The sequence below is a fragment of the Pelobates fuscus genome, chromosome 4, assembly GCF_036172605.1.
Source record: "Pelobates fuscus isolate aPelFus1 chromosome 4, aPelFus1.pri, whole genome shotgun sequence".
Lineage (NCBI taxonomy): Eukaryota > Metazoa > Chordata > Amphibia > Anura > Pelobatidae > Pelobates > Pelobates fuscus.
In genome coordinates this window covers 84,542,238-84,555,303 of record NC_086320.1, presented here as the reverse complement: position 1 = coordinate 84,555,303, position 13,066 = coordinate 84,542,238, and the positions used below count along the sequence as shown (strand labels likewise).

General features: G+C 40.2%; 1 protein-coding gene across 1 annotated transcript; it reads left to right on the top strand.

Moving 5' to 3' along the window:
* Nucleotides 1–994: 994 nt before the first annotated feature.
* LOC134609336 (polyribonucleotide 5'-hydroxyl-kinase Clp1-like) lies at nucleotides 995–12,502 on the top strand. The gene is made up of 3 exons (XM_063453017.1): nucleotides 995–1,591; nucleotides 8,448–9,110; nucleotides 11,825–12,502. Exons 1-3 carry the CDS (start codon nucleotides 995–997, stop codon nucleotides 12,500–12,502), a joined length of 1,938 nt encoding a protein of 645 aa, XP_063309087.1.
* The last annotated feature ends 564 nt before the right edge of the window (nucleotides 12,503–13,066 follow it).

The window sequence follows — 13,066 nt, the reverse complement described above, 5'->3', positions numbered from 1 at the left end:
AGTACACATTAGGGTTTATGGTTGGACCTAGGGTGTGCTATAGGGTTAATTTTAGGAGGCATAAATCAGTTCATGTTGGAGGGGGCATAAAATGCTGAAGCCCCTGGTATTTCCCCCCTTGCACAACCCTAACAACAAGGTCAGTAAAGGTTAGAGATGATGGAAGAATAGATGCAGATAGCAGATTGTTATATGTATGCACTGGTAAAACTCCTAATTGAAGAGCACTAGACTTGGAAAATCGTTATCGGAAAAATTGAGATTCGTCCAAATTTGGGCTAATCTGCAATCCTGCAAAACCAAGCCAACATATGAACTAATCTCAAAGCAGCCGAAAAGCCCAATGGCTGCTTGCTTCAGGATTAGTGGTTAAGCATTAAAGTACAAGGGTATATATATTACTTAATATATTATAGTATTAAATAGTTCAAATTACCCCCACATTAGTACAAGGAGGTTTTCTACAAAATAAAGTGTCAGCGCTATACTTGAAAACCTAATTTAGGTGATCACTCTCAATCTGAAGTAAAACACTTATAAATGCGGATTCATGGAAATACTTCCAAGTGCAATAAAATAAAATACAATAAAACAGACCAGCATAAGTGTAGTACTTAAATAATCATAAAAAGTCTTGCTATAGGGTCCAATAAATCTTGGGTGATGATCTTTTACAGGGTTAAGATTAGTCTTGCAGCTATGTCACAGCATCTGTAGGTACATTGTTGCACTGTGGGCTTTTAACCTTGAAATGATACAAAAAGACCTATCATAGCGTAATACTGCAATTTAATCAAGTTAACATACAAAACCCTTTCCCCAAATTAAAGACCCTTACATCAGCAAGTTGTGGTACTCGTTTCCAAGATACCACAATATAAACTTTAAAATACACAGAGGCTTGGCAGCCGTTACCATCAGTGCACACTCCCACCCGATCTCAGCGCTGATAAAATGAATATTCAAACGGAGAGGAGGCTGTGGCTGGCAAACAATGCTGAAAGTTAGACGTGCATCCACCTCTGACGATAGCCACCAGGATCAGCTTCCTGCCTCACCCCAGGTACGCTCTGTGCCTCGAGCATCCCAGGCGGAGAATGATTCTGCACCCTCCACCAAGGCAGATATACAAGCATTGAGGCAGGATATTAAAGATATGTTTCAGGCAGACATGGCCCTCATCCGGGAAGAAGTCACCTCACTTACTAACAGAGTGGTATCAGTGGAGGAACACATGGGAAGCACCAAATTGGCACAATCTGCCACAGATGCCACTTTAAGCTCATTACAAAGAAAATGTGACAATCCAACAGCACAAATGGCAAACATGGAGGACAGGGTTAAAGCACGAAACGTAAGAATACGTGGTGTTCCTGACACCATTTCAAATGCTGAACTGCCCCATTACTGCAGGAGGCTCATCTCCACACTCCTACCGCCAAAACAGGCCAAACAGCTATTGGTGGATACATGCTTCCGTCTGCCTAAGGAGGCCAAGGCACCCCAAGAGTCTACTACGGATGTATTGCTCAAGTTTGCAAAAGACTCAGACAGAGGGGTCCTCATGGGCGCTGTTAAAGGTTCTCCCACGGTACCCTTTGAGGGAGCACACCTGGTCTTTTATAGAGACTTTTCCAGAAGTACCCTCACATGGCGGAGGATGTTCAGACCGGTTACACAACTCCTGCGAGAACACTCCATTCCATACAAGTGGGGCCTGCAATGATTGATAGCGGAAAGGAACGACAAGACACACCTCCTGCTGCATATCTCAGAGGCAACACCGTTCCTCCAATCCCTGGGTCTACCAACGGAGACCGTGCAGAAGAACGCACAGCCATCCTGGACAGTGGAGAGAATTATTCCCTTTGTGCCCAGAAGGGCTGCACCGGGACTAATGACTCGCCTACCTGAGGCATAAGGGGGGAAGATACTACTGCCAAACGCAATATTGTTTATTTCTTTATAGTTATACGTTACCTTTAAGTCTCTCATGCTACCTGGCTCCGTAAGCATTTGCCTTGCATACTAACCTGCTAGTTAACCCTTACCACAAGCTAGAATGAACTAGTCAAGTAGCCCCCTTATTGACGTTCAAGTTTATTATCACGTTCAGCCTAAACCCAGAGCCTTTTTATATACCCTCCTGGCCGGAGTCGGCCATAGTTACAAGTGTAGTGATGCTTTTGCTAAGATAATTGACAACAAACCAGTGCCTTATGCGCAACACGCAGTCAGCACCTCACTATGCCGAGACGCAGGCACACAAAGCATTGTACAAGCTCCCCTAACTCACTGTTATAGCATACACACTCGGCATGCAGGATCTTGCAGCAACTACAAATATAAAAAATAGGTTGTTATTATACTGATGGGATTGTTACACCATTTATGTAAGCATTGTTGTTTTTGCCCCACAGTTGGGATGTGCACAGAGGTCAACGCTGACCGCAAAAATAAAGAATTAAAAAAAAAAAAAAAAAAGACCACTGTGTGAAAAATAAGAATTAATCAAGGGTCTCTAAACGAAAAAGTGAATTGTCAATCAATTTGTTGAGATGCGTATGAAATATCCAGACTGGAGAAAATCTCCAGGTCCGTTTTTCAGTATATGCAAGGCAAATAGAGGGTTTGCTATTTTCTCTTAAGGTTCATCAGAAGTCTAACCTAATCAGATGGAAGTCAAAGATTCCTCACTGCTTCTTCCTTGGACCATGTGCATAGACAATGAATAACCTGACAAAACAAACAAGTAAGTTTGCTCATAATCCCCTCTTAACCCCTTTGCACACAGGACATTAACTTGCACATTATGTGTTAATATGTCACAAAGACATATCATATGCTGGTACATCTATCTCTTGACGTGTAAGCAGGAATTAAATCCCGGCTGACACCAGGAAGATGCAGGTATTACTAGATATCTAGGTATTTAGTGAGCCCTCGCTGACCAGTGAGCTGTATGCACTAAATGAGAGGGGCTTGCGAAGGCTTCAGACAAGAGATCTACAACGTTTGCAAGCAGTTTTAAGATATACCACTAATAAAGGAATTATAATTAAATGCAAACATGTTTTCATTGGGGGCAAAACATGGATTTTATTACATTTTTGATTTGGGCAGTGGAGTATACCTTTAAATCCATTCAACATTAATTCACTTTGTATTCTGCAGAACATGGTTATAGGCAGTGTTATAACATGGAATATACAGTGACTGTGCTGTCATAGATAAGTATTATTCCTCCTATTATTACACTGCATTCCGTTGCATGTTTTAGAACCCCCATCACAGTGTTCGGCACAGACCTGGATATAGCAGCCACCTACTTGTTGACTCGTATTTACTGCTACTGTGTTTAAAATATGTCCAAACGTAAAAGAGAGGTAATAAATTTATATATTTTGTTTATCGTAATTTATTGGGAAACATTGTTTTTTTTTGTTTTTTTTTTAAAGTCCTAATTATATATATTTCACATTAAATTGGTACACAGTCATAGTCACATAGTCTGTCACCCATCAGAGCCTTGTCGGTTTTAGTGAGAAAGTTTATAAAATAATTTACAATAGGTGTGTTACTGCCTTGTCCAAGGTTTCCCAGGTATCATTAGGGAAAGTCCACCCAAAGGGGTAGTCATGTCCTTATTGGATCTTTAACCTATTATTGGGGATTTCTAAATCTAATCACCTTGAGGTTTATTGGAGCAGCTGTTTTGTAAATACTTGGGATGGTTTACCAATTGAAAAAGTTAAAAAATCTTTTTCAGATTTGATGTTTTTATTTATGTATTACGGGATGTGTTAGGATCATGTTATAGTAAGGACAGTGGGGTGATTGTGATAGCCGACAGAATTAGACATGTCACACTGAAGACATCTTTCAGTCGGACAGAGCACAGGGAGTACTGACCAGGGGGGTAAAATGAACCTTTGTATAATTATAATCCTAAATCTGCCTATTCCTAGCAAAAAACATTTAAAAGAGCCATTATGAATGACCCTGTAATGACTCTGCACTCTACTTGAATGTGTCACTAAACCATGATTGAATATTTTAAATGTAATTTTCTGACAGCATTTTAAGGTCATACCAGCTAGCACCTATTTGCATTTGGTTTTGTTGTGTTTCATGAATGGTTCATTTTTATTTATATAATTATGTTATGCTTAGGATCATTGTAACTTGTTGTGGTGAGTGGTTGGAAGGAACATTCTAGAAAAAAAAAGGTTAATAAAATTTTTTTTTTACAGGATAACTGTCATAATTTTTTTTTAATAGTTTAATACATTATATTATAATATACCACCTCGTCTTTCTTTAATTCATGTATAATTAATTATTTGAAGACATTAGAGATTGTAAACATCTTGTCTCCGTTATACTCAGTATGCTAATTACTTGTTGTCATTAAACACAAGTCAATTTTATTATTTTAAAGTGTTTTGGCACTATGTAAATGCTAATAATTATAATAATAGCATAACTTGCCTTCCTGTCCCACTTCTGACAGTCATATTATTTATGCACCTCCGGTGGACTATCGTTTACCACCCAATGCTCACTATTTTGCATCCAGCCATTGCTTTTTTCAAAGAGCACCCACATACACACATTTGAAGAGCAACTGACAGTTGCAAAATAATGCGCATTGGTCGGGATAACTGACAGTCTGACCCAAGGTGTACAAAGATGGCGGTCAGAATGGAGGAGAGGGAAGGGTAAGACAGTCATTTTTTCAACAATTTCAATATACATGAATTTAAAAAAAATAAGAGATGTTACGTTATATTATAAAGAGTATATTTAGATATTAATTTTTTTACTACATTCTTTAGGTATTTACATAGGTAGGTTTGTTATTGCTAGTTAGATATCCACATGTTTTAATTTAGTGAGTAGGACAAATGCCATTGGTGGTAAAATGACTGCTTTAAAAAACTAATGTTCCCAGAGAAATATCAACGCATGTGTAATTATTTTTATTATTTTTCTAATCAATATGAATTATCTTGTAATGAAGACTCGGGGGTTTGCAATCTAAGCCAGAGTAGACTACTTTGGACGTTGAAATGAACATGTCATCAAAATGAGTCTTTTATTTTGCAAGAAACATGAAAAAGCACATATATGTAAGGCATATAAGGTTGTTTACAAGGGCTGGCATACACCGTGTATAACGAATCCATGCAAAACTGTAGGGGTTTACCCATTAAACACTGAATTCTAGTTAATTGCATACTGAATAGCAAAATCAGCAGGTTAAAAAAAAAAAAAAAATCTCCACCTCAGCTATAATCACAACTTGGCTATTTTAACCGAAATGTTGCAATTCATTTTTAAATTTACTACAATTTTGCGTTTAGTGAACAAACTAACCATTGTGGTCATCTGCAGGGCCGTCACCAAGGTGTGTCCAGGGGCCCGAGCAAACTATGGGTCCCAGGCACAGCTGACTAGAAATGTATGACTAGACATTCATTGTGTTGTGAATCGAAATGAATTAGAAGAAATTAAGCAATTTGGAAGCGTCGGATTTTCCAAATTCTTTACAAACTGAAAACAAGCTAAACCAGAACGAATTAGAACAAAATATTTCAGCTCCATTGATTTTCATGATTAATGATAGCAAATTAGGGACTTATCTGTTAAGCAACTAAAAACAGCAAAATTAAGAAAGGGGCTTTTTTCCCTTAGTTTTGATCTGTCAGCAGTTTAGTAATAGCTCCCTAATTTGGCATCCTTGTGTGTAATTGCCATAATTACAAAAAAAAAACTTGTAATCATTTTGATCTTTCAGATAGCTGTTTAGTATATGTGAAATTATTATTTTTAAGGATATCAAATTCGGGAACTATCTGCCAAAGACCACCATAATTTGGCATCCTTTGGACTAATAGGGTTAAATGGCATCTGAATTTTTGAATATCAGAGTTTATGAAAATCTGAAATCGATCATTTTTAAAAATCGGAAATTCTAATATTAAAGAAATGAATGAACTGAAAACATTTTTCGGCTTTGCGCATCTCTACAGCTGATCAATTAGTGAGCAAATACAAACCTGGTCTGCCATTTTAGTCAAATTATGTCTTTTTAAATTGTTTAATTTTTTAGTAAGTTTCCACAATAGAAACACAGAGAGACAGGAAACAAGAAGTATTACATTAAGACAGTGACAGCTAAGCATTTGTTGACAATGTATACGTTAGTAAGTAGCAGTGCAGGGGGGTTTGGGTAAAAATGAGTGCCCAGGGATATTTTTGTACTGTGGTGGGGAGAGAAAGGTGCCCTACTTGCTGTATTTTTACTGGGAGGTGGGTGGTAATGAGGCCTTGCTAGAGGTATTATCATTGGAGCGGGGGTTAAGGAAGGAAGTAGGGATTTCCAGGTGTATTTCTACTGTGGTGAAGGATAAAGAGGTAAGGGGTGGGCTGCATTTTTACTGTGTGGGGTAAAGAGGGAAAGGGTGCTTTTGGTGGAGTGGGAGGTAAGGACAAAATAGGGCCTGTCAGGGATATTTAACTGTTGGGGTTATAAGGGTAGTAAAGGGAGGACAGCAGTGATATTTAACTGTTGGGGTTATAAGGGAAGTAAAGGGAGGACAGCAGGGGTATTTTACTGTTGGGGGTATAAGGGAAGTAAAGGGAGGACAGCAGGGGTATTTTACTGTTGGGGTATAAGGGAAGTAAAGGGAGGACAGCAGGGGTATTTTACTGTTGCCAACAGTAAAATACCCCTGCTGTCCTCCCTTTACTTCCCTTATACCCCCAACAGTAAAATACCCCTGCTGTCCTCCCTTTACTTCCCTTATACCCCCAACAGTAAAATGCCCCTGCTGTCCTCCCTTTACTTCCCTTATACCCCCAACAGGGGCATTTTACTGTTGGGGGTATAAGGGAAGTAAAGGGAGGACAGCAGGGGTATTTTACTGTTGGGGGTATAAGGGAAGTAAAGGGAGGACAGCAGGGGTATTTTACTGTTGGGAGTATAAGGGTAGTAAAGGGAGGACAGCAGGGGTATTTTACTGTTGAGGGTATAAGGGAAGTAAAGGGAGGACAGCAGGGGTATTTTACTGTTGGGGGTATAAGGGAAGTAAAGGGAGGACAGCAGGGGTATTTTACTGTTGGGGGTATAAGGGAAGTAAAGGGAGGACAGCAGGGGTATTTTACTGTTGGAGATGTAAGCAAGAAAGATTGACCTGACAAAAGTATTTTAGCCTATTTTTGGGGTGTAAGGGGAAACCAGGTGGATAATTTACTTTTTGGGGATAAGGAAGAAAACTGGATGGCTGGCAAGGGTATTTTGATATGTTTGGCTATAAGCGTCTACCATGACATGGTGGTTTTATATTATTTTGGCCAAAATATTAAAGAAGGTGATTACGCAAGAGAGGTGAAGGTTCAGTAAGAGGACCCAAGACATCTGATGGCAGTCCTGCACGTGTGTAAATGTGTTGGGCATGTGTGTAAAAGTAAAAAATACAAGAACTAATGCAAACCATCATAGAATTGGCGCTAAAACAAAATCTGAAAATTGTCAAAATTTGGCATATCAATTTCCTTGGACATTTGTTTCTCAAAAAGTATATTTTAGCAAATATATTTGTAATTAATTAGTTGTTTTCTTTACTGCCCTAATTGACATATGGCAAGCAAACCAGGCAAAGAGTTTATAAACTGATAACCTTTTCTATCCTGGTCCTCAACTCCCCACTTGTAAAAAACAAAAGCTAAAAACTTACCTTGTTTTAGCGCCAAGGCCTCCCAGCAGACCAATCCTCCTCCTTTGATGTCGCTCCACCTCAATGGAGAGTAAAGGATGCCAGGGAGGGGCTAAAGCAAGAACATGGGTATGGACTGAAGGCTGTGCTTCCATGTGGAACCTTTGGCCCCACTCTGCGTGCTTTTAACAAGCGTCCAATATGCACATAATTGACATTAGCTATTGGCCAGACAAAACCTCTTGGTTTAGGCTGGCTAATGATGCCCTAATGACCCAATGTGCAGTTATACCCTCGGCAGTAAATATTTATATCTCTGTGTTATGAAATGCTGCACATATAGACTCCAAGCACCAAGATCACTGTATATCACTGATGTGGTCATGGTGCTTGGAATAACCCTTTTATTTTAGTGACATTTAATTCCTTTCATTAATGCATAATAAAAGCAGAATGAGAACCAAATGCTTGAGCCTCAGTAGACTTATTGAATCCCAATATGATGAAGACATGATATTTGTGCACTGGGTCTGTAAATACAACCATAAAAACTGCAACTTAAACACCAATAAAGCAAGTATGCAGGGTACAAAATACTACTTGCAGGAAAAGTGACATCAATTTAAAGCTGAAAACTATCTATCACACTGAAAACATGTTAATACCAAAGTACCAATAAAATACCTCACTTCCACTTACACATATTTTCTATTTTATTCATTGCAGGATCAAGGGACCTCAGAGGAACCTCGTCGGCCTGCTGTACCTCATGCTCAATGTAGTGATCAGCTACCACAATCTTCCTACTTGGGACCATTCTCTATTTTTAAGTTGGAGTGTGAGTCTGAGCTCAGAATTGAGGTGGAGGGCACAGACCCTGTGCATGTAGAGTTGGTTTCTGGCTTTGCTGAGGTGTTTGGGACACAGATGTCTCAAAATAAAAAATATACAATTTCTACAAGAAGTTGCATAGCAATTTTCACATGGCAAGGTTGCACTGTGCACTACTGGGGCAACCGAAGTATGTCCTATGTGTTTAAAAAAACACCAATGCCATCTTACCTCAACATACATGTTGGACTCGAGCAAATGCGGATTAAAGCAGAACTTGAAAAAAGACGTGGACCCCGTGTTCTGCTGGCAGGGCCTTCAGATGCCGGCAAATCCACTCTTTGTAGAATTCTGCTAAACTATGCAGTGCGGATTGGACGACAACCTACACTGATAGAGCTGGATGTAGAACTGGGGTCAGTGTCTGTACCTGGTACAGTTGGAGCTCTTCGTGTTGAAAAAACTGCAGATATAGAGAAAGGATTCTCAGACCGGGCTCCCGATGTCTATCACTATGGATCCACAACTCCTGGCAGTAATGTAATGTTATACAACAAGGTGATGTTCAACTATACAGATCCTCTAATCAACTTCTTCAGTGTTGAAATAGTCAAACCAAAATCATTCTTGACTACATCTCGGCTTTAAATCTCTCTCTCTCTCTCTCTCTCTCTCTCTCTCTACCTTTCCTCCTGTCCCACATTCCCACTAAAAAAAAGACAGATAAAGTGAATTTAATTAATGTATTAACTGTACATTGTTGACATAAAAATGTCTAAAAATATATATTCATATTTGAAAACTGCATCAGTATATATATATATGTATCTATGTGTATATTTCTGCTTGTAATGTATTATGATCTGTGAGTATATGCAAAGGATACAGACGTGGTTTGGGTAGAGGGGCTTGAGAAGTGTTAATAGAGTAAGATTGGGGGTGTTTAGAATTATTGAGTTTTGGTTAAGAGTTTAAAAGTTAGGTTAAAGGGACGCTATAGTTACCCAGGCCACTTCAGCCATTGACATTGTCCCTGTCCCACTTAGTCCTGCAATGTAAATCATTGCAGTTTTAGAGTAACTGCAATGATCACATTGCAGGACTAAGACTGCCTATAGTGACTTTTGGTCAGACTTTGCATGAGGACATCAAGCATCAGTTAAATCCTTACTGTACCAGGGAGAGGGATGCGAGGGAAGGGGGGAACAGAGGGAAGTAGAATGTAAGGAATACCTTACACCAGGGCTGTCCAACCTGCGGCCCCCCAGATGTTGCTGAACTACAACTCCCATGATTCCCTGGCTATCTGTTTCATTGAAAGAATCATGGGAGTTGTAGTTCAGCAACATCTGGGGGGCCGCAGGTTGGACAGTCCTGCATTACACTATAGAATTTAGTGTTGGGACACATTGGGTGTTTTGCATTTAAAGGGACACTGTAGACAGCCAGACCACTTCAGCTCATTGAAGTGGTCTGGGTGCAATGTCCCATAACCCTTAACCCTACAGTGGTAATTATTGTAGTTTCTGAGAAACTGCAATAATTACTTCTGAGGGTTAACTCCACCTCTAGTGGCTGTCTCCTGAATTGAAACACTCTGCATTAAAACTTACAGCATCAGATTTTTCCCTATAGAAAAGTATTGAATTATACTTTCCTATGGGGAATTCCTAATGCGAGCGCGGCCATTGCCACGCATACACATTAGGCCTCCCCCGATGGCTGACATTGGCAGGGGAGGAGCATGGGCAGAGACTGACCCATGGCCGATGGACATCAGCGCTGGATTCAGGTAAGTGGCTGAAGTGGTTTTAACCCCTTCAGCCCGGGGGGGGGGGGGGGGGACTGCAGAAGACTATAGTGCCAGAAACATGGCTTTGTTTTCCTGGCACTATAGATCCACATTAAAGGACCACTCTAGGCACCCAGACCACTTCAGCTTAATGAAGTGGTCTGGGTGCCAGGACCAGCTAGGGTTAACCCATTTTTTTTTTTATAAACATAGCAGTTTCAGAGAAACTGCTATGTTTATAAATGGGTTAAGCCTTCCCCCAAATCCTCTAGTGGCTGTCTCATTGACAGCCGCTAGAGGCGCTTGCATGATTCTCACTGTGAAAATCACAGTGAGAGCACGCAAGCGTCCATAGGAAAGCATTGTAAATGCTTTCCTATGCGACCTGCTGAATGCGTGCGCAGCTCTTGCCACGCGTGCGCATTCAGCCGACGGGGCGGAACGGAGGAGGATCGGAGGCAGAGAGCTCCCCGCCCAGCGCTGGAAAAAGGTAAGTTTTACCCCTTTTCCCCTTTCCAGAGCCGGGCGGGAGGGGGACCCTGAGGGTGGGGGCACCCTCAGGGCACTATAGTGCCAGGAAAACGAGTATGTTTTCCTGGCACTATAGTGGTCCTTTAAGAGGAGCTAAACCTAAGATTAAGATAAAGGATTTTTCCAGTTCAGGCTTTTAGTGCTTTAATGTAGGACAAAGGAAAGGGTTTATTAAGGGTTTCTTTAGGGTTTAGTGGTGGGGGAGTTTAAAATTAAGGTTATGGGAAAAGGAGCATGTGGAATTTGGGGTCGTCTTTGCAAAGTACTTACCGTCTGTCTGTATTCCAGTCTGTTTCCTAAGATTATTATTAGAGGTGCTGGAGCTGCAGGATCGGTCAGTGTGCATCACTCATTGCTTTACCTGCTCCTCCAGCAAGGCAGTTCCGGTGTGAGAAATCACTAGTGGACCGATGGGAACTGATCCCTTCCACGTCCTGTCCAGCCTCACACACAGACGCTGGAGGAGATGGGACAACACTGAGTTTTACACTCCCTATAGCTATTAATGCAGCTCTACTGTCCATCTTAGAAACCTGAGTAGACTACTGAGGACACTGGCCAAGGCTCATTAAGCATAGCTCTTCTTTACCAGCACACTTAAACGTCAAAAAGATAATTTATAACTACTGAAATCAGGACATGTGCCTACTCTGCCTATTGAGAAATCCAGCCCTGTCTGTCTCTCTATATCTATCTATCTATATCTACCCATCTATCTATATCTATCCATCCATCTATTACAAATTCAGGGCTTAGTAAATTAACTTCAAAATATATTTGCTTGAATTTTGGATAAATGTTTTTTGTGCCATCTTGCAGAATGCTATGATGAGTTAGTATGATCTATAATGTAACATTGGGTCTTATTTAAATGACAAACACACCATGTCTTAATTTTTATTGTTTTTGCATTGTATTTCGTGCCAACAACTTATTTTTATGTCTCCAGATCACATCTCGCCTCGCTGAAGAGTTTAACCGGCAATGTGATTCTAACCATCTTACATCGTCTAGTGGATGTATTATCAACACTGGGCCCTATGAGAGAGACCCTGGATATGAATCACTGATCCATATGGCCACAGCATTTGACGTGGATGTCATACTAGTACTAGACGAGGAGCGTCTGTATCATAATCTCCTTCGTGACCTTCCTCACTCTGTACAAATTATCCGTCTACTCAGATCTGGTGGTGCCATTGATCGATCTGAAGAATTTCGTAGGGAATCTCAAGATCAACTGGTACGTGAGTACTTCTATGGTCCTTCTGGCTCATTCTGCCCCCATGCATTTGAAGTAAAGTTCTCAGATGTAAAAATCTACAAAGCTGGGGCTCCAGTTGCGCCAGATTCTTGCGTTCCTATGGGTACCTCACAAGCAGCCAATCAGCTGAAGTATGTACCAGTAACACCCAGCAAGAACGCAGAACATCATCTTCTGAGTGTGGTACTTGTGGATGATAATGGAGGAGAAGAAAGCTTCATGAGGAACAGTGTGGAAGGATTCATCCTCATCACAGGAGTGGACACTAAAAAGCAGACCATTAAATTGCTGTCTCCTACACCCATGCTTCTACCCAAATGTGCTTTACTTATTATGGATGTTATCTACAAGGATCAGAAGTAAAGTGCTTGTTTAGGGAATTGGAGAGTGAAAGACAATATTCAGCAGTATTTTGATGGATTGCATATGAATACATGGTGTGAACAACTTGCAATTTCAATAAAGTTTTATTAAAAATTTAACTTCAACAATATTTTATATCCTTAGGGTAGACAATGTACTGTTACTTTGAAAAGGCTGATTTTCCACATTGCAGTACCTAGAAACAATAAACACCTAACAAAATAGTAATATGTAAACAAATTTGTAGAATAACAGAAAATAATTTTTTTTAAAACCAAGAGATTAAGCCTCTAATTTTGACATTAAACAAATCATTTTTCATAGTGTTAAAAGGGATCCTACCCTACAGAAAGGCAAGATTAAGGGACCAGCTTGGGTTCCTGAGCAGGGATACAAAATCCATTTATTGGGCTATATTTAGTGCCAACATTGATGTGTTAAAGCATATGGTGGGGGAGAGAGTATTGTGGAATCCTGGGGATGGTCGGTACAGTCACAATATGTTTATGGGGTCAAATATTCAATTTCTCACAGCTCTCATAATGGAATTCCGATACCAAAGTT